General features: G+C 40.7%; 1 protein-coding gene across 1 annotated transcript; it reads left to right on the top strand.

Moving 5' to 3' along the window:
• Positions 1 to 10,782: 10,782 nt before the first annotated feature.
• MFAP3L (microfibril associated protein 3 like) lies at positions 10,783 to 19,344 on the top strand (the record flags this gene model as incomplete). The annotated part of the gene is made up of 2 exons (XM_083367116.1): positions 10,783 to 11,059; positions 18,479 to 19,344. 2 exons carry the CDS (start codon positions 10,783 to 10,785, stop codon positions 19,342 to 19,344), a joined length of 1,143 nt encoding a protein of 380 aa, XP_083223242.1.
• Between the last annotated feature and the right edge of the window lie 7,792 nt (positions 19,345 to 27,136).

Here is a 27,136-nt window from a genome sequence, read left to right as displayed (position 1 = left end):
GCAAGATTGATTTAGGTTATTTCCCATCCTTTTGTTCCTGATGTTTTATTTAAACTGGACATTTCAAAGTTTGAATCTGGGAACTTAAACTTCCCGAAGGTAGAAGTTGTGGGTGCTCCATCACTGGAGATTTTAAAGAAGAGATTGGACAGCAACAGCCATTTGTCCAGAATTATATAGGTCTCCTGCTTTTGCAGGGAGTTCAACTAGAAGACTTCCAAGGTCCCTTCCAATTCTGTTATTCTGTTATCTAAAGATTGGGGAAGGCTGTTCTAGTTATTATGTCTTATCAAATCTGATATTAAGTAAAAAAATGTTGGGAAATGTTCAAATAAGATTAAAAAAACATAATTTCTCTCCAATAATTTAGTGGCAAAAAACATGCAGAAGATTCCATTATGCCACCCAAACTTCTGCAGAACCCTCAGTATGGTCTTCCTAGCATGCCGAGGACAAAATTAAGAGTATCATTATATTATATTAAAAAGGATCATAAACATTTGTTCCCCAAACAAAAGCTCATAACGGGTTGGGAAAAATTAATTGCCACTGATAACATGGAAACTTACCAGCTTCTGGAAAAAGTAAGAAAAATTAATGGGAGCCTACACTCTCTAATTAACTTGAAATAGTTCATTACCTGAATTCCTTATAAATAACTCACTTCAAACTATAATATTTATAATCTAAAGCACAAAATTAGTAATCAATTTCATTGCATGTATTTCATAAAATAAAAATAAAGTGGGGAAAATTAAATAAGTACCTATTGTTGCATAAAAGTGAAAAAAATGGTCAAGAATGTTAAATTGTGGTCAGAACTGACCAAAATATTAATGGCTAAAGCTTTTATTTATGTATTTATTTTATTGAATTTATATACCGCCCTTTCCCAAAGGACTCAGGGCGGTTTACAGGGTACTTAAAACACTGATACAAACATTAAAAACAATTAAAAAGATTAAATTAAATTCCTGAAAAAATATAAAAAACCCGGATTAAAACTCTCAGCCTGGGCCGGAAAGCTCAAAAAGCCAGGTCTTCAGGTCCCGGCGAAATGAACAAAGGTCAGGGACAGTCCTAAGCTCCGCGGGCATCTGGTACCAGAGGGCAGGCGCACCCACAGAGAAGGCCCTCCCCCTGGGTGTTATCCACCGGCAATCTTTCACCGGCGGCACCCTGAGAAGGCCCTCCCTGTGGGAGCGCACTGGACGAAGGGAACTTGATGCTGGCAGCAGGTGTTCCCTCAGATATCCTGGACCCAAGCCATTTAGGGCTTTATAGGTCATCACCAGCACCTTGAATCTCACCCGGAGGGCAACCGGAAGCCAATGCAGCTTGCGGAGTAGACGTGTTACATGGGAGTGTCAGGAAACCCCCATCACAACTTGCACGGCCACATTCTGCACCAGCTGAAGCCTCCGAGCGGTCCTCAAGGGCAGCCACATGTAGAGAGCGTTGCAGTAGTCTAAACGGGAGGTCACGAGTGTATGAGTGACTGTGCGTAGGGCATCTCGGTCCAGGTAGGGTCGCAACTTTCTTCAATGACTGTGACAGTGCAAAAGAGAAAAGTATCTGTAAGGAAACCTGACCAAGTTATACATGTACAAAATATGCTATAATATAGTGAAAAGAGGGACCAGGGACATCATTATAGCAGTGTTCCAATATTTGATGGGCTGCCACAAAAAAGAAGAGGTCAGCCTATTTTTCAAAGCACCAGAAAGCAAGACAAGAAACAATGGATGGAAACTAATCAAAGAGAGATGCAATCTTAGAACTAAGGAGAAATTTCCTAACAATTAGAACAATTAGCAAGTGGAACGGCTTGCCATCAGAAGTTGTGGGTGCTCCATCACTGTGGTTTTTAAGAAGAGACTAGACAGCCACTTTTCTGGTATAGGGTCTCCTGCTTGAGTAGGGGTTGGACTACTAGAAGATTCCCAAGGTCCTATCAAATTCTGTTGTTCTGTTTATTCCGCTGATACCAGTTATCTCCTGTCACTACCCCAGATGAACAATTATAACCCCATAATCTGTAAGATATATAATGAGTCTTTCCCAGGAATAACAGCTGCCACCAACTAAACATTTATATATACTCTGAAATATCACAGAGCTCCTTTTATAATAAAATGAATTTGGGTCTTATAATAAAGCATTAAATCATTACTACTGTTGCAGTTTAGAAGTTGTCTTTAGAACATATTGAGGAAAGTGAATGAATCAAAGCCAAAGGTACTAACTTTTAATAAGAATAACATAGCATTTAATTTATATTACAGAAAATTAATATTTATAGGTCTTTTAAGAATATTTAATTTAATTTAATTTAATAATTTGATTTCTATACCGCCCTTCTCCCGAAGGACTCAGGGCGGTGAACAGGGCAATACACAATAAAAATCAAATACAAAAATTAAAAAACCATTAAAAAACCATTAAACATCATGCCCATAAAATCAATACATATTAAGTTAAAAACTAATTTTAAAAACCCAACCCCATCCCGTCAGACCAGGCCAGCTTGTTCGAAAAAGAATGTTTTAAGATCGTGCCGGAAGGAGCGAAGGTCGGGGGCCGTCCGGAGCTCAACCGGTAAGCGGTTCCAGAGGTCTGGCGCGCCCACAGAGAACGCTGTCCCCCTGGGGGTCACCAATCGGCATTCTTTGATCGGCGGCACCCTGAGGAGGCCCTCTCTGTGGGAGCGCACTGGACGGAGGGAAGTTGACGCCGGTCGCAGGTGTTGCCGTAGGTAATCCGGACCCATGCCATGAAGGGCTTTGTATGTCATAGCTAACACCTTGAACCTCACCCAGAGAGCAACCGGTAGCCAATGCAGCTCGCGGAGCAGAGGTGTAACATGGGAGTATCGGGAAACTCCCAAGACGACTCGCGCGGCTGCATTCTGCACCAGCTGGAGTCTCCGGGTGGACCTCAAGGGCAGCCCCATGTAGAGAGCATTACAGTAGTCTAGACGAGAGGTCACGAGCGCATGAGTGACTGTGTTCAAGGCATCCCGGTCTAGATAGGGCCGCAACTGGCGCACCAGGCGAACCTGATTAACTAGGGCTCCATTCACTTTATTAAAGACTTGCTAAGCTTAATGTAAGGTTACAGCTAACAAGTGACTGGAAACAGAAACTTCTAGCTGCTTCTCATTGAAAGAAGATAGGATTTGTTTACGATATTTATAGTTAATAACTGGACTGCTATTTTAATTCATTAAAATAATTTATAAGATAGTTCCACTCACAATTTGTGAGTATATCAATAACAATAAAAATCAAACTAAAAAAGGAATACAAAACCAATAAAACAAAACACAATCACACAAGTCCACTACAATTCTAATTTCCCGTGATGTTCTTTTTATTTACAAGAAAACTTTACTGTTATGCTTGCATGTTAGTTTAAGATAATAATTGTTGTTGTTAGTTGCGAAGTCGTGTCTGACTCATTGCCATCCCATGGACAAAGTTCCTCCAGGCCTTCCTGTCCTCTACCACCTTCTGGAGTCCATTTAGGCTCATGCCTACTGCTTCAGTGACTCCATCTAGCCACCTCATTCTCTGTCATCCCCTTCTTCTCTTGCCCTCAACCTTTCCCAGCATTAGGCTCTTCTCCAGTGTCACTGTGTTTTTCTGTTTCTCAGCAAAGCAAGTTATAGTTTGTACTTTGCAAGCTGTCTTGTTATCTTATCATTGTAACCATGGTGAACAGTCAGGGTTGATCTCCTCTAGGACTGACCAATTTGACACCTTGCAGTCCAAGGGACTCTCAGGAGTCTTCTCCAGCACCATAGTTCAAAGGCTTCAATTCTTTGGCGCTCAGCCTTTCTTATGGTCCAACTTTCACAGCCATACATTGCAACTGAAAAGACCATAGCCTTGACTATACGCACTTTTGTTGGCAGGGTGATGTCTCTGCTTTTTAGTGTGCTGTCTAGGTTTGTCATGGCTTTCCTCCTCAGGAGCAAGCATCTTTTAATTTCTTGGCTGCAGTCCCTGTCTGAGGTGATCTTGGAGCCCAGGAAAATAAAGTCTGTCACTACCTCCATTTCTTCCCTATCTATTTGCCAGGAGTATTACTATGCACAGAGTCAGATCGAATGACATATATTCTCAAAGGGAAAAGTGAATCACTTTTCAATAAAAGTTGGGACTCCTGGTGTTCATGGTTACAAAATAGAATATTTAATCTCAATGGGGGAAATACCAGATGATTGTGTATTATTATTTGAGGTATAGAATCTGGAGATATATACAATTATAGATTTCTAATATTTGGTAATTAAAGGTTACTTAGCCTGGGATGCACGAGAAAAAGAAATTAGGGGTAGTATTACACTCCCCGGTCTTGTCTAATGTTGTTGTTTTTGTTTTTTTGGTGTCTAGGATGTTTTGGTGTATTTCTATTTGGTGCACTTTTCAGTACTTTGTAATAATGTTCTTGTTTTTTTATTTAAAATTTGTTTAATAAAATTTATTTTAAAAAAAGAGGCTCCTTAGTTCCTCTTAGTTCCTCTTAGTTCCTCTTCAGTTTCTGCCATTAGAGTGGTATCATCTGCATAGCTTAGGTTGATATTTCTCCCGGCAATCTTAATTCCAACTTTTGATTCATCTAGCCCTGCCTTTCTCATGAGGTGCTCTGTATATAAGTTAAACAGTCAGGGTGACAGTATACAGCCTTGCCGGACTCCTTTCCCAATTTTGAACCAGTCAGTGGTTCCATGTCCAGTTTTCACTGTTGCTTCTTGACCCGCATATAGGTTTCTCTGGAGACATATAAGATGGTCTGGTACTCCCATCTCTGTAAGAACTTGCCACAGTTCGTTGTGATCCACACAATCAAATGCTTTAGCATAATCAATGAAGCAGAAGTAGATGTTTTTCTGGAACTCCCTAGCTTTTTCCATGATCCAGCTTATGTTGGCAAATTGATCTCTAGTTCTTCTGCCTCTTCGAAATCCTGCCTGTACTTCTGGTAGTTCTCAATCTGCATACTGCTGGAGTCTAGCTTGTAGGGTTTTAAACATAACTTTACTAGCATGTGAAATGAGTGCAATGGTGCGATAGTTTGAACATACTTTGGCACTGCCTTTCTTTGGAATTGGAATGTAAACTGATCTTCTCCAATCCTGTGGCCACTGTTGAGTTTTCCAAATTTGCTGGCAAATTGAGTGTAGCACTTTTACTGCATCATCTTTTAAGATTTTGAATAGCTCAGCTGGAATACTGTCACCTCCACTAGCTTTGTTGTTGCTCAGCTTTCCTAAGGCCCATTTCACTTCACATTCTAGGATGTCTGGCGCGAGGTCAATGACCACCTCATTGTGGTTATCTTCTGTGTAATTTTGCCACCTCTTCTTAATCTCTTCTGCCTCTGTTAGATCCCTGACATTTTGGTCCTTTATCATGCCCATTTTTGCATCAAACATTCCCTTCATCTCTCCAATTTTTTTGAAGAGATCTCTAGTCCTCCCTATTCTATTGTTTTCTTCTATTTCTTTGCACTGTTCATTTAAGAAGGCATTCTTATCTCTTCTAGCTATTCTCTGGAATTCTGCATTCAATTGGGTGTATCTTTCTTTTTCTCCCTTGCCTTTTGCTTCCCTCCTGTCCTCAGCTAGGAGGACACAGTGGCTCAGTGGGTTAGGACGCTGAGCTTGTCGATCAGAAGGTTGGCAGTTTGGCGGGTCGAATCCCGAGTGCCGCGTAGCAGAGTGAGTGCCTGTTACTCGTCCCAGCTTCTGCCAACCTAGCAGTTCGAAAGCATGTAAAAATGCAAGTAGAAAAATAGGGACCACTACAGTGGGAAGGTAACAGCGTTCCGTGTGCCTTTGGCATCTAGTCATGCCGGCCACATGGCCATGGAGACGTCCTCGGACAGGTGCTGGCTCTTTGGCTTTGAAATGTTTCCGGCCCTTAGAGTCGGAAACAACTAGCACACATGTGCGGGGGAACCTTTACCTTTACCTATCCCACAGGTCTGCAACCCTCGGCTCCGCAGCCACATGCGGCTCTTTCAGCTGTCCCCTGCGGTTCCCAGTCCTCTGCCATGTGCAGTCCAAAAAAAAAAAGTGGGACTAAAAAAGTTCAACCAATCAATTCAAATATGCAGGGTAGGTGCATATCTTGCCTTGGCTCCACTCCTCAGTCAAACCCTGTTCTGTGCATGCACGCATGTACGTGCATGCGCACACAGTTTTTGCGGCTCCCAGTTTTTCCTTTTGTGAAGGAACTGGTTCAGAGTGGCTCTTTCACTGTTTCAGGTTGCTGACCCCTGACCTATCCTCAGCTATTTTCAAAGCTTCCTCAGACAGCCATTTTGCTTTCTTGCATTTCTTTTTCTTTGGGATGGTTTTAGTTGCTACGTCTTGTACAATGTTGTGAACCTCTGTCCATAGTTCTTCAGGCACTCTGTCTATCAGATCTAATTCCTTAAATCTATTTGTCACCTCTACTGTATATTCGTCAGGGATATGATTTAGTTCATACCTAAGTGGCCTAGTGCTTTTCCCTACTTTCCTCAGTTTAAGCCTAAATTTTGCAACGAGAAGCTCATGTTCTGAGCCACAGTCAGCTCCAGGTCTTGTTTTTACTGACTGTATAGAGCTTCTCCATCTTTGGCTGCAGAGCACATAGCCAATCTGATTTCTGTGTTGACCATCTTGTGATGTCCACAAGACAGTCTTGGGTTGTTGGAAAAGAGTGTTTGCTATGACCATGACAAAATTCTATCAGCCTGTGCCCTGCTTCATTTTGTACTCCGAGGCCAAACTTGCCTGTTATTCCGGTTATCTTTTGGCTTCCTACTTTAGCATTCCAAACCCCCATGATGATAAGGACATCATTTTTTGGTAGGGCTTCATAGAACCGGTCAATTTCATCCTGTTCAGCACCAGTGGTTGGGGCATAGACTTGGACTATTATGATATTGAATGGTTTGCCTTGGATTCGAACTGAGATCATTCTGTCATTTTGGGGATTGTATCCCAGTATTGCTTTTCCTCCTCTTTTATTGATTATGAAGGCTACTCCATTTCTTCTGAAGGATTCTTGCCCGCAGTAGTATACCTGATGGTCATCTGAATTAGATTCACCCATTCCTGTCCATTTTAATTTGCTGATTCCTAAGATGTCGATGTTCAGTCTTGTCATCTCTTGTTTGACCACGTCCAGCTTTCCTTGATTCATGGATCTTACATTCCAGGTTCCTCTGGAGAAAAAAAATCTTTATAGCATCAGACTTTCCTTTCACCACCAGATACATCTACAGCTGAGCGTCCTTTCAGCCTTGGCCCAGTTGCTTCATTCTTTCTGGCGCTATTAGTACTAGCCCTCTGCTCTTCCTCAGTAGCATATTGGACACTTTCTGACCTGAGGGGCTCATCTTCCAGTGTCATATCTTTTTTCCTTTTGGTACTGTCCATGGGGTTTTCATGGCAAAGATACTGGAATGGGTTGCCATTTCCTTCTCCAGTGGATCATATTTTGTCAGAACTCTGCTATGATCTGTCTCTCTTGGGTGGCTCTGCACGGCATAGCTCATAGCTTCATTGAATTACACGAGCCCCTTCACCATGACAAAGCAGTAATCCACGAAGGGGAAGATAATAATGGTCAATGATAATTTATCATATTCACCTTTATGGTGAAAAATCCATAATGGATGACTAGAAAAGACAAATTCAAAAGTTAGAAATACAGACACATTAAAAGTCATGCACGCACATAGAGACTTTCTTAACTGCGTCTCTTTTAATAACTACTCAATGGGGGACTGTAAGAAAATATATATTTGTTTTTGGCTTTTTACATAAAGTCATATAACACAAAAATGTAGGAATATGTCTAGAAATAGATGATTATATTTCTTTCATTGCCAATGACTATAGAGAGCCATAACCAGAATTAGAGAAAAAGACTTCCATGCTAAGTGTGGCTTGCTTGGAGAAAGAACTGAGCTCTGACTGATCTTTGTGTAGAAATTAAGCATTGAAAACAGATGAAGCAAAAACCTGGAAGAAAAAGAAGATAGAGAGTCTTCAATTAATAGGAGTGATTTTCCACTTCTTTTTGTACATTAAGAAGGGTTTAAGAGCTTGGATTGTTTTGTATGTGTAACTCAATCAGTGCAGCTGAGAAGAAGCAGGTGCACTTGTAATCTTGATAGTCTTGGGTATTCCTGTGAGTGAAACAAATATCTAATAAAGACATACAGCTGTTTCCAGAACACTAGCTTTGTGCACTAAACCTGGAAACATGGTTTGCTTGTCATGGTAAATAGTATTCACAAAACTTGTAGGACATTTATAAAAAATATGTAACAAATAAGCTAAATTGATATAAAATAAAGTTTTAATCAAATAAAATTTAAACAAAAAATATTTTTCTTTCAAAGACTTCCCAATACATTGTAATACAATCCATTACATTTCTCCACATCTCCCAAGTTTTCTGGTCATCTGAGGTCTTGACAAAACACCATATTCTACTATGATTTTTATTTCTAAGATTGCCTCTGACTCCCAATGAACCCCATAAATCCAGTGCTTTATTTGGAAGTATCTCACCTGCCCAGAACAGTACAGAACCAGATGGAGCAGGTGACAGATCATTCTGGATCATCTACAGTAGTGGCCAAAATTGTGGAAACCTTTTGTGAAAAGTGTACAGTAGAAATGCCACCTTTGGTTAAGTTTGCACCAATTTTTCTTCTAATTTCTTTATAACTGTAGCCTTGTTCACTTAATAATACTATTTTACATCAGTATCTGGGCGACCAGGCAACTCTGCATCATTACTTTAATTTTATTACATTTTACAAGCTCACTAAATGAAAGAACACAAAAAACCCAACCAACTTGATAGTGATCACACAACACACTGACAAATGTCCTCCTCTCAGCTTCAGTACATGACATCAATAACTGAATCCTACTGTGATCTGATTGGCTCATTGCCAAAACAAGATGACACCTGATTGGCTCTCTAAACACTCATGCTCATTGGCTACAAGCAGATGAAGGAAAGCTACCTGATATCAACCTAAGCAAGTTATGCTTCCTTTTTCTGGTTATTTGCCTATAATTTTTCATAGAATACAGTACAGCTAAATTGAACAAACTTTGTTGCATTACATTCTTGATTAAATTATCTTTCCATTGATATATAATTTTATGGTACTACTCCAAATAAAAGTGGTGTTATTAGCCATCAAACCTCAAAAATACTTTTCCCAAAAGGTTTCCACAACTTTGGCCACTACTGTATATTGAATTCAAAATGTCTATCAGCATTAAAGTGCAGAGAAGCAATACAGATTGTCCTCCATTTACGACCACAATTGAGCCCAAAATTTCTGTTGCTAAGTCAGATATTTGTTAAGTGAATTTTGTCCCATTTTACTATCTTTGTTGACACATTTGTTAAGTGAGTCACTTTAGTTGTTCATTTAGTAACAGAGTTGTTAAGTGCATCTGGTTTCTCCATTTACTTTACTTGTCAGAAGATCGCAAAACCCAGGACACTGCAATTGTCATAAAGCATCTGAATTTTGATCACATGACCATGGGGATGCTGCAGTCATCATAAGCATGAAAACTGTCATAAGTCGCTTTTTCCAGTGCTGTTGTAACTTTGAATGGTCACTAAATGAACTATTGTAAGTTGAGGATTACCTATATGCAGTTCTAGGAAGGAAATATTATTACAGTCATCTAAACAGACCATTGGTTTTTCTAGCCAATAAACCCTGCCAGCTGAGATCTCTTTAACTGGCAATGACACACCAAAGCAGGGATATTTTATATGCAAAGCAGGACTGTAACTTTGAATTAATGTTCCCTTCCCTATTCTCTCATATGTCTTCACTGAGAATTATGCTGACTAACAAGCCAGTTACTCTTACTTTTAAGCAACAGATTTAGGATGATACTAAATTCTTTTTGTATGATTATCAACTGCAAACTATGTAAGGATACTCTATGAAATATATGCAATATACAGCCATAAAAATTGTTTTGACATTAATACTGTTATCCATAGTATATATATTTAATAGAACTGCACACAAATAGAATTTAAGATGAAACATCCTAACTCATTTTCAGTGGAAAGCTCTTTGCTTAAATAGATATTTGCTAAAAAACATTACAGATTTTATTTGAAATATATGTTAAACTCTTAGTTGCATTGTGTTATGTACACAAAAGGTTTACCTTCATATTATATGTGTATTATTGCTTTTTTCATCTAGCATAAGCTGAGACATTTTAGATATGCATTTTGGCATAAGTAGATTTGTTAAGAACATTGATTTCTGTTACATTAATCCTTATTCCTACACAATGATAGTGATATAAACTCAACGGTAAAAATCTTTTTTTTCTCATTTAGATTTTTTTCTAAAAAAAGAAACATTATTTCTGATATTTTTAAAAATTAAAATCACTGATCTGAACAAAACAGTGATTTTCTGTCATTGAAATTGTATCAAACAGTACACAAACAGAAAAAATATCAGGAGTTGTAATAGCAATAACACTAAACTTAAACTTTTGAAACAATGAGTTCTGAGATAGATTATTAGTTTAAATCAAAATTGCTTTAACTACTTTTACTATGTGTATTTCTATTTTTATTGCTATAACTTGTTTGATTTTGTTTGCTTTTGAAATTTAATGGGTCAAATTTGATGCGCTGCTACAGCCTGGTATATTTCCCAGTTCCAGGTCCACTAACTGTGATTGGCAGATATATTTGCAGACAGGTGAACATGTTCAAGAGCCACCTTCTTTTGTATTACTGGACCGTCTTTCATGTTTTCAATTTACAAGCAGTATGGACAACTGCTGAAGATGTCATTAACAGCACTTTAAATCACAAAGACCTGTTGATCGGATCTGTACCAATGGTAATCTCCAGAATTGACCACATTATAGTCAAAGAAGGTTATACTGCCTTGATTGACTGCAACGTTCAAGGTTATCCAGAACCAGTGTACAAGTGGTACAACTCAAATGGCCATTTGGTGAAAGAAGATGGTGACAGAGGTACAGTTTTCAGATGTTTTTCTATGCAACCTAGGCAAACATATTGTCTTAATGTTATGTTTCCTTAAAAGCACTAACTGTTGTAAATGTGTTTTTCTCTATTTACTCAAGGTAAATGAGTAAGCAGATTAAATAGTATTTATTCAAGCAAATAAATGCAAAGTATTAAATACAGGTGAAACTCGAAAAATTAGAATATCGTGCAAAAGTTCATTTATTTCAGTAATGCAACTTAAAAGGGGAAACTAATATATGAGATACTCATTACATGCAAAGCAAGATAGTTCAAGCCATGATTTGTCCTAATTGTGATGATTATGGCGTACAGCTCATGAAAACCCCAAATCCACAATCTCAGAAAATTAGAATATTACATGCAATCAATAAAACAAGGAGTGTACATAGAACAATATCGGACCTCTGAAAAGTATAAGCATGCATATGTACTCAGTACTTGGTTTGGGCCCCTTTTGCAGCAATTGCTGCCTCAATGGGGCGTGGCATGGAAGATATCAGCCTGTGGCACTGCTGAGGTGTTGTGGAAGACCAGGATGCTTCAATAGTGGCCTTCAGCTCTTCTGCATTGTTCAGTCTCGTGTCTCTCATCTTTCTCTTGGCAATGCCCCATAGATTCTCTATGGAGTTCAGGTCAGGTGAGTTTGCTAGTCAATCAAGCACAGTAATCCCACGGTCGTTGAACCAGGTTTTAGTGCTTTTGGCAGTGTGGGCAGGTGCCAAGTCCTGCTGGAAAATGAAGTCAGCATCCCCATAAAGCTCGTCTGCGGAAGGAAGCATGAAGTGCTCCAAATTCTCTTGGTAGACGGCTGCGTTGACCCTGGACTTAATGAAGCACAGTGGACCAACACCAGCAGATGACATGGCTTCCCAAATCAACACGGACTGTGGAAACTTCACACTGGACTTCAAGCATCTTGCAGTGTGTGCCTCTCCATTCTTCCTCCAGACTCTGGGTCCTTGGTTTCCAAATGAGATGCAAAAGTTGCTCTCATCAGAAAAGAGGACTTTGGACCACTGAGCAACAGACTAGGTCTGTTTTTCTTTAGCCCAGGTAAGACGCTTCTGATGTTTGTTGTTCAGGAGCGGCTTGACAAGAGGAATACGACATTTGAAGCCCATGTCCAGGATCCATCTGTATGTGGTGGCTCTTGATGCACTGACTCCAGCCTCAGTCCACTCCTTGTGAAAGTCCCCAACACTTTTAAATGGCCTTTTCCTGACAATCCTCTCCAGGCTGCGGTCATCCCTGCTGCTTGTGCACCTTTTTCTTCCACACTTTTCCCTTCCACATAACTTTCTATTAATGTGCTTTGATACAGCACTTTGGGAACATCCAACTTCTTTTGCAATCAGTGGCGTAGCGTGGGTTGTCAGCACCCGGGGCAAGGCAAGTAATTTGCGCCCCCTAACCTGTGGATTTTAGCACTCGAGTCTCTTCCACTAGCTCAGGAATTCTGGGAGTTGAAGTCCATGAGTCATAAAAGAGCCAAGGTTGCCTACCCCTGAGTTAGGTTCAAGGCAAAAAAGGGTCTCTGGAGAAGAGGGAAAATGCTAGTTTAAAACTGAAACAAGGCAACTTTAAGGTGCCTCAGCTGTGATTTAGGATGAGACAAAGAGAGGACATGGCGTTGAAAATGGTTAATGGGGCATGTTTGTTCCACTCTTAGTGGACGTCAGGATAAACCCCACGAGAGAATGACCTTACAACAGATGTGAATAGGCTTGGACTACATTTGTAGATTGAGTGCATACATCACATGGAGCGATGATGGGCTTCATCAAGATTTATGATCCCACAATTGGCTAGTTTTCTCCATCTTGTCCTAAACCCTGGATACCAACCACGGTTTATGGCTTAGCATGTGGCGTGGGGTTGACCCAACATGTTAGGCGACAAACAATGACTTCCAACTTACAATGCCTCAGCTTCCCAAGGTTATTCCAAAGCCGGAAAAGCCAACCAACCCACCCTGCAGCTTTGCCTGCTTAGGCTGAACCCCAGGAATTCATACTTGCTGCGGCGCCCGACCCATTTTCTGCCCAGACGCTGCTTATTCACGCTACGCCACTGGTCCTAACACACCAAGCAGACAAAGGAGGTCCGATTTACCCCTTCCCCGCGAGGTTAGAAAACTCCGCCACATTCCCTAGAGCAGTGTTTCCCAACCTTAGGAACTTGAAGATGCGTGGACTTCAACTCCCAGAATTCCCCAGACAGCCGGCTGGGGAATTCTGGGAGTTGAAGTCCACGCATCTTCAAGTTCCTAAGGTTGGGAAACGCTGCCCTAGAGGAAGAAATGTCTGCTTGGGATTCTGCTGCAATTACTGCAGGAGAGCCACCAGCCACGCAAGGCAGGCTCAGGCTGGGGGGGGGGCGGGGGCGGGGCGGAACGGAAGCCTTGCCCTATATTCCACAATTAGAACAAGGCGCATTCCGCCAGGCCGCCCCTCCCCCTCCCCGGTTCCCTTCGGAGATCTCTTTTTTTCTCTCTCTTTCTTTTGCGCGCGCCCGCGCGCAGCGAAAACCAGCTCAAGGAAGATTTAAGTTTGCCTTCGGGAGACGCAATTCCGAGCAGAAGATACACCCAGGAGCGACGCCCCTTTCAGCCTTCTCGCCGTCTGCGGGCCTCATTCTTTATTATTACCAGGGGTCTTCAAGCTTGGCCCTTTTATGACTTGTGGACTTCAGCTCCCAGGAGACTTGTGGACTTCAGCTCCTCTCAGCCTGGCTGAGGAATTCTGGGAGCTGAAGTCCACAAGTCATAAAAGGGCCAAGTTTGAAGACCCCTGTTTATTACAAACGGCGAGCAGCGCTGGACACTCCGCCAAACAGTTCCGAGGGCTGGTAAACGACGAGGTGTGCTGCAGCCCCCCGCCGCGAGTCTACTGCAAGCCACAATCGAGACCACGTGTCTCTCGGGACAAAGGGGCGGGGTGTAATTATTCCTGTTATTAAGAGAACAAAACGGCTGTTACAGATATGATTGCACGCTGGGCAGCGCGCGTGCTTTTAGTGTTAATATGGTGTTGCTGTCACGCCAAGCCAACTCTGGGCAGCCCTTGAGGCTCCCTGAGCAGCTCAGTGTGAGCGCGCCCCCCCAGATGTTGCGCCCGGTGCGGCCGGCCCCCCCTGCACCCCCCACGCTACGCCACTGTTTGCAATTACCTTTTGAGGCTTTCCCTCCTTATGGAGGGTGTCAATGATGGTTTTCTGCACAACTGTCAGGTCAGCAGTCTTCCCCATGATTGTGATTCCTACTGTACCAGACTGAGAGACCATTGAAAGGCTCAGGAACCCTTTGCAGGTGTTATGGCTTAATTAGCTGATTAGAGTGGGACACTTTGAGCACCTTTTCACAATATTCTAATTTTCTGAGATTGTGGATTTGGGGTTTTCATGAGCTGTAAGCCATAATCATCACAATTATGACAAATCACGGCTTGAACTATCTTGCTTTGCATGTAATGAATCTATCTCATATATTAGTTTCCCCTTTTAAGTTGCATTACTGAAATAAATGAACTTTTGCATGATATTCTAATTTTTCGAGTTTCACCTGTATACTTGATAGATTGAAACAACTACCAACTCTACCCAACAGGAAGATTCTTTTCCTAAACTTAATCTGGATATTTTACATGCTGATGGAGCTGAGAAAGATGTCTCTATAACTATACTGTATGTAAGAGCTTTGTATGTCCATTAACCACTTAAAGTCAAAAATCTTAATTCTGCACACTATGGGTGCCTTATACCACACCACACGTCAACTCATTCAGTTTAGGACCAGTCTTTAATCCCAGTCATGTTGATTCTGGCTATTGCTGTTACTTCTCTTGTTCTTTTTGTTACATCTGTGGAATCATGATCAGTAACAGAGTTTCACTTCCTAATGCACACCACATATTCAGAAACATCATTTTTTGTTATAACTTAAAGGGAAGAATTATAGCCATCCTACCCCTTGCAGTGTTGATTCTGATTACTCTATCCATATTCCCTTGCACTTGCAGTTTTCATACTAAAAACCCCCCATACAGATGACATTATTAAAAAAACTGCATGGAAATATTACAGTATCTGTGAATTATTTATTTATTAAATAATAAATTTATAGATAAAAGGCAATGATGATGAGAATATGGTAAAAGTTTATTCTTCATTTTTTTATTCTTCAATTACAACAGATATTGAGATTTGGGTGAATTAAAGAAGAGCACTTATTTACAAATTATATATTAATGTATGGAACATGCTTGTTAAAAAATAGGATGATATTCTAAGAGATGGCTCTAGATATGCTAGTAAAAGATAAATGTAATATTAGCAGTTGCTAAGAAGGCTGTAGGCAAACTCAAAAAGCAGAAGACAAATACCTATTGATGGGAAGAGGACATGTGGGAGAGAAACATTGTCATAGGTTCCTCCTCGGGGACTTATGGGAAGTAGCCAGCAGGATGAACAGCATGCTATTTGCTGTAACTGGTTACTGTGCAATTCACTATATCCATTTATTCAAGTCAAACAAGGAACTATCTGGCATTTGGAAAATCTGATATTACAAAAAATATATGGACTTTTGAGTGCTTTGCCTTAGTTGGAATGATACTGCTGGATTCTTCAGAATATTGATGATCCCAAATCTGCATAATTTGCTGGGATGCTTTGCTTTAAGCATCAGTACACAGCAAGTGTGAGTAATAGTGAGAAATCTTGTCTATCACAAGACAATATGAATTGGAGATTATCTTTGGTTGTATGGATATGTATGGCGATTTTCTGTGCAAATAACAGCCTCCTACTGAAGCAAATGTTCTTTGTCCACTATCCTTTCTCAAATTGGCAGAAAATTATTCCAGCATGCATTTAGCTACCCTGAATACCATTTCCTGTTTAGCCATGTTATGTTTTCCGAGTCCCATTCAATGATCATGTCCCAAATGTGCACCTGCAGGGTATGTTAATAAAACGATTGTTTCTCCTGCCTTTGTTTCCCTTTCCCATCCTAATGTCATCTGCCATGGGAAAACTTATTCCATTCATGACCACATAGAATAAATTAAGTTATATATTGTCTATTGTAATGTGAGGGATCCATTTAAATTCCAGTTAAAGAGTTCCTACTCCTCAAAATTCTGAACACAAAAGGACAGAGGTACAGTAGGAGTGAAACTGATGGTTCCACCTCCTCCTAATTTTCAAGGACTGCTCTTGAAATGTTGGAAGCTGAAAATGCGTGTATGGAGCTGGTCATAGAAACTGACCAATCTGATGTTTGTGAGGCTTGCAGAGTGGAGTCTAAGAGGGAGGCCAGCAGGAAAATGAATACTGCAGTTTTGTTTCAGAGTGAGCAAATCTATCCTCCCTCCTCCATTACTTCTCCCCTACATATTATACAATTCTGCACATAATCTTTTTTTCTACAAACTAAATGCTGAAGGATCTAGATTGGGGCAGGGAGTACTGTACGTGTATAAAGAATAAAGACTGCTTTGTAAACCTGGATCTTGAGCAATATGTCACCTTCATAGCCAATCCCTAGTTATTCTACTTATTCCTTCATCTCAGTTCAACCCCTTGCCCTGCTGGGGAGATGGAGAAACCAAAGATGAAAAATCCATCCAAGACTTTGAATGATAATAATAACATTGATCAGCAGTTCAGCCTTGTTTTGACAAGGGAATTGGCATTCTTTTTCAAAATTCTAGTTCTGAAACACTAAACCAGACTAAAAACAAGCCTGACGAACAGCTGATTGCCAACTGAGATGCTAGTCAAGCTAGTGAGATGCATATCTTCAAACTGCAGGATTTTGAGAAAACCCGTCTTCCTGCTTTACAGAGTTGTGCCCCTACCTCCAATAGCTGTTCTACAGGCATCAGGAAGTTGCAGGTATGGGAGCAATTGACATCTGTATCCAGTATTTTCTTCAGCCAAAGAAAGAGCCAGATTCAGAGAGGATATGCATGTACAGCTTAAAAGAGTTAACCCTAAGCATACAATTCACTTGATTCTGCCATGGACAAAAGAGGCTACAAAGCCACCCAATTTTGGATACTCTGAAGCTGCCATGTATATCTGCTGTCTTAAAAGGGAAAACACTCTTTTAAAACTGGCTATTTGTTCATGGGCTAAAGATGAGATACAGACAACCTCAATAAAACATAGCAAAGTAAAAAAGGTTGTTAGGACATGTTTGTATTTTAATTAGTTACAAGTGAGGAAAAGCACAAAGACTGGCATTCTTATTTAGGCATGCCACTCAATTGCTTTTCTGATGTAGGTCTCCTAGCCCAGATCTTTACTATGATCTCTTTGGTCTTGGAAATTATCAGGAAGTATATCAGCTAAATAGTATATGATGCATATAATTTGTATGCAGAAAGTTAAATCTGTGACAAATGCAGCCAAAACTAGGAAAGATTCTAAACTAAAATCATGAAGAGCTGTTATCTGAGTTGTGACCAAAACAAAACTAAATGGACCAATGGTGAGATAATCCCCTGGGTACTCCAAGCGTGAGAAATAAAATTCTAAGGTTTACTTGAGCCAGAGAACTGTGGCAATCAAAGTAGACATTTGGGGTTTGGACAATCAAGTAATCTGACTTGTTGTACTTTAAAGGAATCTCTTGCCATTAAACAGTTCTTTCCTCATAACTCTTCCATCTTTTTATGCCTCTATTGTAACCAAATAAGCATCTTTTGAAATATATGTGCAATATAATACTGATTTAATTGGACCTAAGTCCAGAAATACATCAAAGTCCTTTTTTAATTTGCCCTTAATTTATAGGAACAGGTTACTTTTTTGCTTATATACAAATCATTTACAGCAGAGGTCCCCAACCTTTTGGGCACTAGGGACCGGTTACGTGGAGAGAGGTTTTTCCATGGACTGGAGGGAGTGTGGATATGTGTGCTGCCTGCATCCTGTGGATGGGGCTTTCCTTGTTTGTGCAGACCGGTTGCAGATATGCCACAGCCTGGTACTGGTCCATGGACTGGGGGTTGTGGACCCCTGATTTACAGTCTCTTACCTACACAAAAGTAAACCATAAGATTTCCTTCAGATTAGATTAGTTTAAAATCATTGGAAATGTGTGCAATGTCTTCACAGAATGATTTGAGGGATAATTTTCCTTGGGAACATTCACCGTTTTACAACCTACCAAAATCATGAGATATTCTATGGCAATCCTAGGACAAGCAGTATTTACTAGACCTAATTAATGGCCAACACTTCAAGTTTCTTAGCAGCAGTTATTCCAGAATATTGTAGACGCATTATAAGATGTCTTTGAATTACTGTAGTGACTTGAATGTATTGTGACATTTCCTAAATGATGATAAGAAGAAAAAATAGATACATTTTACTAATTAATTCTGGCTTCTTTCCAGCAGGAAAATGGACTCTGAATAGCAGGCAACTAAATATTACCAGTGTATCATTTGAAGATCGAGGAAAATACACATGTGTTGCTTCTAACATCTATGGCAAAGTGAATAATACTGTCACCCTGAGGGTTGTATTTACCACTGGAGACATGGGGATCTACTACATGATTGTATGTCTTGTAGCATTTACCATTGTTTTGATCTTAAATATTACTAGACTATGCATGATGAGTAGCCACCTGAAAAAGACTGAGAAAGCTATCAATGAATTTTTTCGGACAGAAGGAGCTGAAAAGCTGCAAAAAGCTTTTGAGATTGCTAAGCGCATCCCAATCATCACCTCAGCAAAAACTCTTGAGCTTGCCAAAGTAACCCAGTTTAAGACAATGGAGTTTGCCCGCTACATTGAGGAACTAGCTAGAAGTGTTCCCCTACCACCTCTTATAATGAATTGTAGGACTATAATGGAAGAAATCATGGAAGTCGTCAGATTAGAGGAACAAGGCCATAAATTTGTAAGACAATCAGCTGTGGGGCAAAGGATCATGGACCATGATGAAATGTACATGATTTCCAGTCCCCTAAAGCGTAGTGACTCTCTTGCTGCTGATTCAGATGCATCTTCTTTGCATGAACCACCACTCAAGATTGCTATAAAAGTCTTAGTTCACCAGTTAACTAAGAAGGACAGTATTGATCACCTGACACAGGATAGTGTAGCTTTACAAATGAAAGAAGAGAAAGAAGTTGCTCAGGTACAGGCACAACCTAATGACCTGGTCTTGGAACCTTCTACTGAATTCACCTCAACTGAGACAATTGTGGGAAGCGGCAAGGAAACATGTACTATTTATGAAAGCCATTTATGATTATTTATCAGCAAATGCATAATAATAAAAATAGTGATAAAATGAGGTGGCAGAGGTGATAAATCAAAAAGATTTTTTTGTCAGTAAGCCTTATCTGAACACTATAATTGCAAAAACAATATGGATGGATTACTGATACATTCTTTCTCATTATATACTGTGCAGTATATTTAGCTGAGACACTTGATAGAATAATTCCTATGACACTTAATATTTAATTGCTCTTTTTGTTCCAGTGAGATTTTAATTAATATTATTTTAGCTCACAAAACACTTACTTCAGTTAATGGATTAGGATTCTGTTGATTGCAAGAACATCTAGAAATTGTGTTTACTACTTAGAAATAAGTTCTTAAAATTCTGAATCTGAACATTCCATTTCAGAGTAGAGCTGTTGAAGTCAGGAGAGTTTTTGTAAGATCTGTAATAACAAGATGCTATAATGCTATAGTATAACCTAATGCATACTGTATATACATTACAAAAAATCGCCTTTATTTTTCATTTTGTTCTATCAATTACTCCTTTCTGTATTTTTGTAAATTCAAATATTGTACCAGAAGAACTTTTCTGTAGCCAAACTAAAATATGTAGGACAGTTGTCCTACATTTATTTCATCTGATCGTTTATATTTAAAACAGTGTGTCTTTGGCAGTTTTTAATTTAATAGAAGAAAGTAATAATTTTCTTCACAAACAGGATAATTGGCTATTTTTTTCTTTCACAAGACCATAAGTGGTCTCTAGGCAGAAAGTCTCAAGATAGCTACCCATTATCCCAATTACAAAGTACCTTGATGCTTAATTTTCCCATGGAAAGTTTTTCAGTTAGTAAGTTCATTAGTAATGAAGAATGGAGGCTAAGTGCAAGCACTAAATGGCTTTGGCTGTTTTCATGGGGAGGGAGGATTATAAGAGAAAGCATGAGAGATAAATGTCAAGGTTCTGACTAATGAAACTGAATAAAGTAGAACTCTGAAGCTTGAAAATTCCTCAAAGACCATATTTATTGGATACATAATATCAGCACAATCAAAAGTGAAACCAACTCTAAACTTTCCCCCAGAGATTCAAAGTAATTAAATGTAGCAATTTCCCTCCCTTCTATTGTGTTACTGATCACATTATCCTACAAGTATATTTTGGCAGTCTTCTTGACAGTTCTTCTCTAAAAAGGTAAAGGTTCCTCCACACATGCGTGCTAGTCGTTTCCAACTCTAGGGGCTGGTGCTCATCTCCGTTTCAAAGCCAAAGAGCCAGTGCTTGTCCGAGGACGTCTCCATGGTCATGTGGCCGGCATGACTAGATGCCAAAGGCACACAGAACGCTGTTACCTTCCCACCGTAGTGGTCCCTATTTTTCTACTTGCATTTTTATGTGCTTTCGAACTGCTAGGTTGGCAGAAGCTGGGATGAGTAACAGGCGCTCACTCTGTTACACGGCACTCGGGATTCGACCCATCAAACTGCCAACCTTCTGATTGACAATCTCAGCATCCTAACCCACTGAGCCACCGTGTCCCTATAGTTCTTCTCTACACCTTCAGCATCTGGTGAGAATGACATGGTTCCCAAAGGATCATTCTATGTTTAGTCTAATAAAAGTAAAAACAACCTGATCCCCCCCTCTATGTGGCAACTGAGAACAAACAACAAAAAAGGCATCAGCTAGGTTCGTTGTAGAAGTTCACAGTTGGACCCCCCCCTAAAGAAAAAGAAGTTCCTGCAAAACAAGGATCTTTCCATCTTCCCTTATGTACTGGAGGCTCTGTAGGCTTCTGGGGCTGCTTATCATGAAACTTTTGTATTAATCTATCTGTCTTTACTTCACTACCCTTAACCCAGTAGCCTCTGACAAGGGATACCCCTTCCACTGCACTAGATACTGTAACTTCCCTTTATGTAATCCAGAATCAAGGATGCATTTTATTTCATAGTGGGTCTCCCCTTCTACTAGAATTGGACCTGGCACTTTGTGAGGGATTGGTCTCAAGGTTGAATCTGTCACTGGCTTTAGTAAACTGCAATGGAATACCAGATCAACCTTTCCCAAAAGCTGGGGGAGCTTAAGCTCAACTGTGACATGATTTATGATTCTTATTTTGGGGAAAGGGCCAATAAATTTTGGTCCCAACTTTTTATAGGGTAGCTTTAATCTTACATATTTAGTCGAGAGATAGACTTTCTCTACAACATGAAATGGTTTTTGAGGAGATCACTGCTTGTTGGTGAATTTTAATGGCTTAGTTTAAAGCCCACTTGAAATTTGCCCAATGTCATCCATTCAGTCAAGGTCTGTGAGGAGTGGGGCTCTTGAGGATATTCAGGCATGGGAACAAACTCCCTGCCCATAGCTATTTCAAAAGGACTAAGTCCAGTACTGCCATGCATGGTATTGTTGTAAGCCACTTCAGCAAACGGCAGAAGCCTGCCCAGTTAGTCTGTTGACATAGCATCTTAGGTACTGCTCCACCATTGTGTTTGCTCATTCAGCAGCTCCATTTGTATTTGGATGAAAAGCTGAGGAAAGACCCTGAATTGACCGAATCAATTTCACAAACTCCCTCCAGATTTTTGTTGTAAATTGAAACCTCCCCTGGTCCACTATAATCCTCTTTGGGGCTCCATAGAGCTGGTAAATGTGCTTCAGGAACAGCCTGGTTAATTTCTGGGTGGAAGGAAGCCCAGGGCAGGCTACAAAATGAGCTTACTTGGAAAAACAATCAATAATAGCACAGATCACTGTATTTCCACTGCTCTCAGGAAGTTCTACAATAAATCCATTGCTATCTCTTCCCAGGGTTGGGAAGGGTCCACTACTTCTTGTAATAATCCAGGGGGTTTACCCAGATGTTTCTTCATGGCTGCACAGGTTGCACAGCTCTTAACATAACTTTCAATGTCCTTCTTCATCCCTGGCCACCAAAATTGTCTCCTCACCAAGGTTTTCAGGAACCCAAAATGACCAGCTTGCTTGGCATCATGGCTCCATTGTAGGGCTTGGATCCTGAGAGTGCTAGGAAGGTAAAGTTTGGATCCCTTCCATGCAAGTTCATCTCTATAGGTTAATATCTGTCTGTTGGCTCTGAACCATGGGTCAGACTTAACTCGTCTTTGAGCTGCTGGGTTAAGCAGTTGTCAGGACTGGTGAGCCGTTTTTGAGCTTGGTGCCTAGTTGTCACTTGAGAAGCCATTTTTTAAAAAATTCCATTTATATCCCGCCCTTCTCCGAAGACTCAGGGCGGCTTACAAGTTTAGCAGTAGCCTTCATTCTAGGTATATGCCTGCTTATTAGGGCTTTCATACACCCCCCAAGCGGCATTATTACAAAGTCAGCTTAATTGCCCCCAACAATCTGGGTCCTCATTTTACCTACCTCAGAATGATGGAAGGCTGAGTCAACCTTAAGCCTGGTGGGATGCAAACCTGTACTAATTGCAGGCAGCTGGTGTTACTTAAGGAGGCATTAGCCCACTGCTCCACCAAGGCTCTTGTGGTGGGATGATGGCATTGATTATTTCTTTATGGTGGCTTTTGTATTGAGGCATCCTAGACAAGGCATCAGCCAGGAAATTCTTCCCCCAGGAAGGTATTTTAGGGAGAAATTAAAACGATTAAAGTATAAAAGGTAAAGGTAAAGGTTCCCCCGCACATGCGTGCTAGTCGTTTCCGACTCTAGGGGCCGGTGCTCATCTCCGTTTCAAAGCCGAAGAGCCAGCGCTTGTCCGAGGACGTCTCCGTGGTCATGTGGCCGGCATGACTAGACGCCAAAGGCGCACGGAACGCTGTTACCTTCCCACCGTAGTGGTCCCTATTTTTCTACTTGCATTTTTACGTGCTTTCGAACTGCTAGGTGGGCAGAAGCTGGGACGAGTAACAGGAGCTCACTCTGCTACGCGGCACTCGGGATTCGACCCGCCAAACTGCCGACCTTCCGATCGACAAGTTCAGCGTCCTAACCCACTGAGCCACCGCGTCCCTATGATTAAAGTATAGCACCCAGCAAATTTGTTTAGGGGATCCTAAGTGCCTCAAGATTTTGATGGTCTGTCTACACTTCAACCAGCACTTTATTCCCCTCCAGAAAATGGCATCAAGTTAACAATGCCCACCGCACTGCAAATGCCTCCTCCCACACAGTCCAGCATCATTCTGTGTCTGTGAGTTTTCTGGAAGTGTACGTGCAGGGTTGTAAGACCCTTTAATTGTTTTTCTGGAGGAGGACTGCATACACAGCAATATCTCTAGCATCTGCTTGGATGATGAATTCTGTCTTGGAGTCAGGTTGTTTGAAGACCAGTTCCTCTGCGAACAGTCTCTTGAGCTGTTCAAATGCAGTTTGGCATTTGATCGTCCAATTTCCTTTCCCTGTTCTCAAAAGCTCAGTAATGGGAAGCACTATCTTTGCGAAGGAAAGAAGGAATTGCCAGTAAAAGTTAGCAAACCCGAAAAAGCTTTGCAGTTGCTTGCAGGTTCATGCAGACTGCCATTCTTACACCACCTTTACTTTGGCTGGGTGCATTTCCACTCCTTCACTGGAGATTTGGTGGGAGTGATGGAATTCACATTTAGAAAGCTTTGCATAGAGGTTTGCTTTCAATAATTTCTTAAGTACTTCGCAAACCAATTTGACATGTTCCTCCATGGTCTCAGTGTAGATAAGGATGGTAAACTAGGACCCACTTGTATAAGTGATCATGCAGTATACTGTTTTATCAGTTGCATAAACATGGCAGGGGCTCCCAGGAGGCCAAAAGGCATGACTTTGAACTGGAAACTCCCTAGAGGACAATTGAAAGCGGTCTTCCACTCATCTCCCTCCTTGACTCTTACTCGATAAAAATCTTCTCACAAATCCAATTTGGTAAAAATCTTTCCCTTGGCCAGGTGGGCTGACATGTCCTTCATTAGGGGGAGAGGGTACATATTTTCCATACAGCATTTAATCCTTCAAATCCACACACAGTCTCAAAGATCCATCTTCCTTCTCTTTGAACTGTCCAGGGGCAGTCACGCGACACTTAGCTGGCTGAATGAAACCCCTGGCCAAGTTTTTGTCAATATAACTCCTTAGATCCTTCATTTCTCTGGGAGTCATGGAATACATCTTTGACTTAGGGAGCACCACCCCTGATAGGATTTCTATGGCAGGCAGTGACTCGGTGAGTGTGTATGTGTGTGTGTGTGTGTGTGTGACACTCTCTCACTAAAGGCTTCCATGAGATCCAAGTATTTCTTAGGGATGAGCTGGACTCCGCGTAATTGGAAGGTTGACTCAGCCTTCCATCCTTCCGAGATAGGTAAAATGAGGACCCAGATTGTTGGGGGCAATTAAGCTGACTTTGTAATAATGCCGCTTGGGGGTGTGTGTGAAAGCCCTCATAAGCAGGCATATACATAGAATGAAGGTTACTGCTAAGCTTGTAAGCCGCCCTGAGTCTTCGGAGAAGGGCGGGATATAAATGGAATTAAAATAAAATTAAAAAAATTATTCAGCTGTGACTTTCAATGGTTTGGCAGGTTCACATTCCATCAAAGCAGAGGCAGGTTCCCTTCCTGACCATTCTGTTCAGGGGCGAGGGGCCCCTTTCCTAATCTCATAGTTCTCACCCCAAAATTATAGTCTCAGTCATTCTTGGAATTACCACGAAACAGATAATCTCCCAATGCTGCCCCATCTCTAGTGATACCAGTTCAGTTAGGTATGTTGCTGGGGACCCACCAATCAATAACCTATCAGCCTGCTCAAACTTCATGGTTAGGGGCAATCACTTGGTGCAGATTCCCAACTGAAGTGCAGTTGGAAGGTTGATTAAGCAACACATGCAGCCTGAGTCTATTAGGATGTCTAGGTCTGCCTGAACCCCAGTTTTTGGTACTATAATTTTAGCAGGGATGGCGAAAAGAGGGATGGCTTGACTTTATGAGTCCTTCGGGAGAAGGGCGGTATACAAATAAAATTAATAAATAAAATAATTAATAAACTTACCATTTTTTCAGTCTCACCTTCATAGTCACTGTTGTATAGTGCCAGTAATTGCAGGCGTTCAACTGGAGTTCCATCTCTCCCCCATGGGGGGGGGAGGAGACCTCAATGGCTTGATTTTGATGCGCCCAGTTTGATTTCTCCTGACCCTTTTGTTGTGACTTTTTCTGCTTATAGGTGTTGGCTGTGGTGCTCTTCATCAGAGGAGCTGGTGCCAGACACTCAGCCACATGGTGCCCCATCCCCAGGGGTTGTCCTGGGAGTAGTAGATGATTGCACTCTCTTCTGCATCCTGGGATTCTCCCTGAGTCTTCACTGTCCTTCTGAAAGAATCGGGTAGGTGGTCAGGGCTCAGGATCCCATAGCTCGCTCCACGATAGCCCTCTAACCTGGAGCAGGAAAGTTGTTTTAGGAGAGTTGATTTAAGTGAAACCAACTCTAAACTTTTCCCCAGAGATTCAAGGTAATTAAATGTAGCAATTCCCTCCATTCTATTATGTTACTGATCACATTATCCAATAAGTGCATTTAGCAGTCTTCTTGACAGTTCTTCTCTCCACCTTCAGGGACTGGTGAGAATCCCCTTTGTTCCCACAGGATCATTCTATGTTTAGTCTAATAAAAATAAAAGCACCCTGATCCCCCCCCCCTCTTTATGTGGCAACTGAGAATGAATGATAAAGATGGCATCGGCTAGGTTCATTGTAAAAGTTGACATATATATATACTGCTCAAAAAAATAAAGGGAACAGAATGATAGTGATTGGGTTTGTACCTAATTTTAATATACAATTTAGATTCAGAAGTTTGCTAGGATACAGGCAGGCAACTTACAGTATTGCTGCAGTAATAAGCAATAATTGCTAGTGTACAGAGAGACCTCTCATTAAAACCCTATCAGGTATTATTTCCCAGGCACCCTCACAAAACAGGTTTTCTGAAATCTTTATATAGCAATTCAGTTATTAATAGGCTTTAATATGAGCTTAAGTAAACAATGTTTGTGATTCTTAAATGCTCAAATTTTTGTTGTTGTTGAAGGGATTACTGTCCCTTTACAAGCAGAAGCTGGCTGTATTAAACCAAAGGCCACCAAATTCTTGCAGTAGACCATGCAGTGATACTGGAAAGCCCATTAGCAGGATAGGTGTCCAACCTCTTTCTCTACTCTTTTAGATTACCAGCTGGTGTTTAGACTGTCTTGGTGCTTCAGTATCTACAGTGTCATATGGTACACTTATTCTGAAAAGGAGTAGGTGATATGAATGACACTGAATTTATCTAATCCCATTTAGATTTGAATTTACTTCATTTATATTGGCAGTCATTATCAAAATTGAACCAATCATTTATATGTTATGTGAAGAAATATTGGCTCTGTTCTGCATTTCCTACATTGGCTGTTCCAGTATTATGATGGCAAGTCTTCTCCAAACCTTTGCTATTTCTATTCATTTGCTTTTTCCATTAACTAAAAACATATTCTTATAATTATTCCTTTCTTTCTATCCATTTTTGTTGTAAATCATTTAAGATTGACTAAATATAAGGGGACACAAGATGGAAAAGCTGAGACTTCCATTTCTTGCCTATTCTTAAGAATTCTTACTTGAAAGACCCACATTTCTTGAAAATCATGCAAAAAATAAGTAATTACCAAGCATGAATGAACAAATCAAACAAATAGCTTTTGAAAAATAAGGAGTTGGAATAGGAATATTCTTCATTGGCCAAGTGCTATTGGACACACAAGGAATTTGTCTCCAGTGCATAAGCTCTCAGTGTACATACAAACAGCAAAGTGGTA

The sequence above is a fragment of the Vipera ursinii genome (assembly GCF_947247035.1).
Source record: "Vipera ursinii genome assembly, chromosome: 7".
Classification (NCBI taxonomy): domain Eukaryota; kingdom Metazoa; phylum Chordata; class Lepidosauria; order Squamata; family Viperidae; genus Vipera; species Vipera ursinii.
Note: the sequence above shows the minus strand (reverse complement) of the source record. Positions and strands in the feature narration are given on the sequence as shown.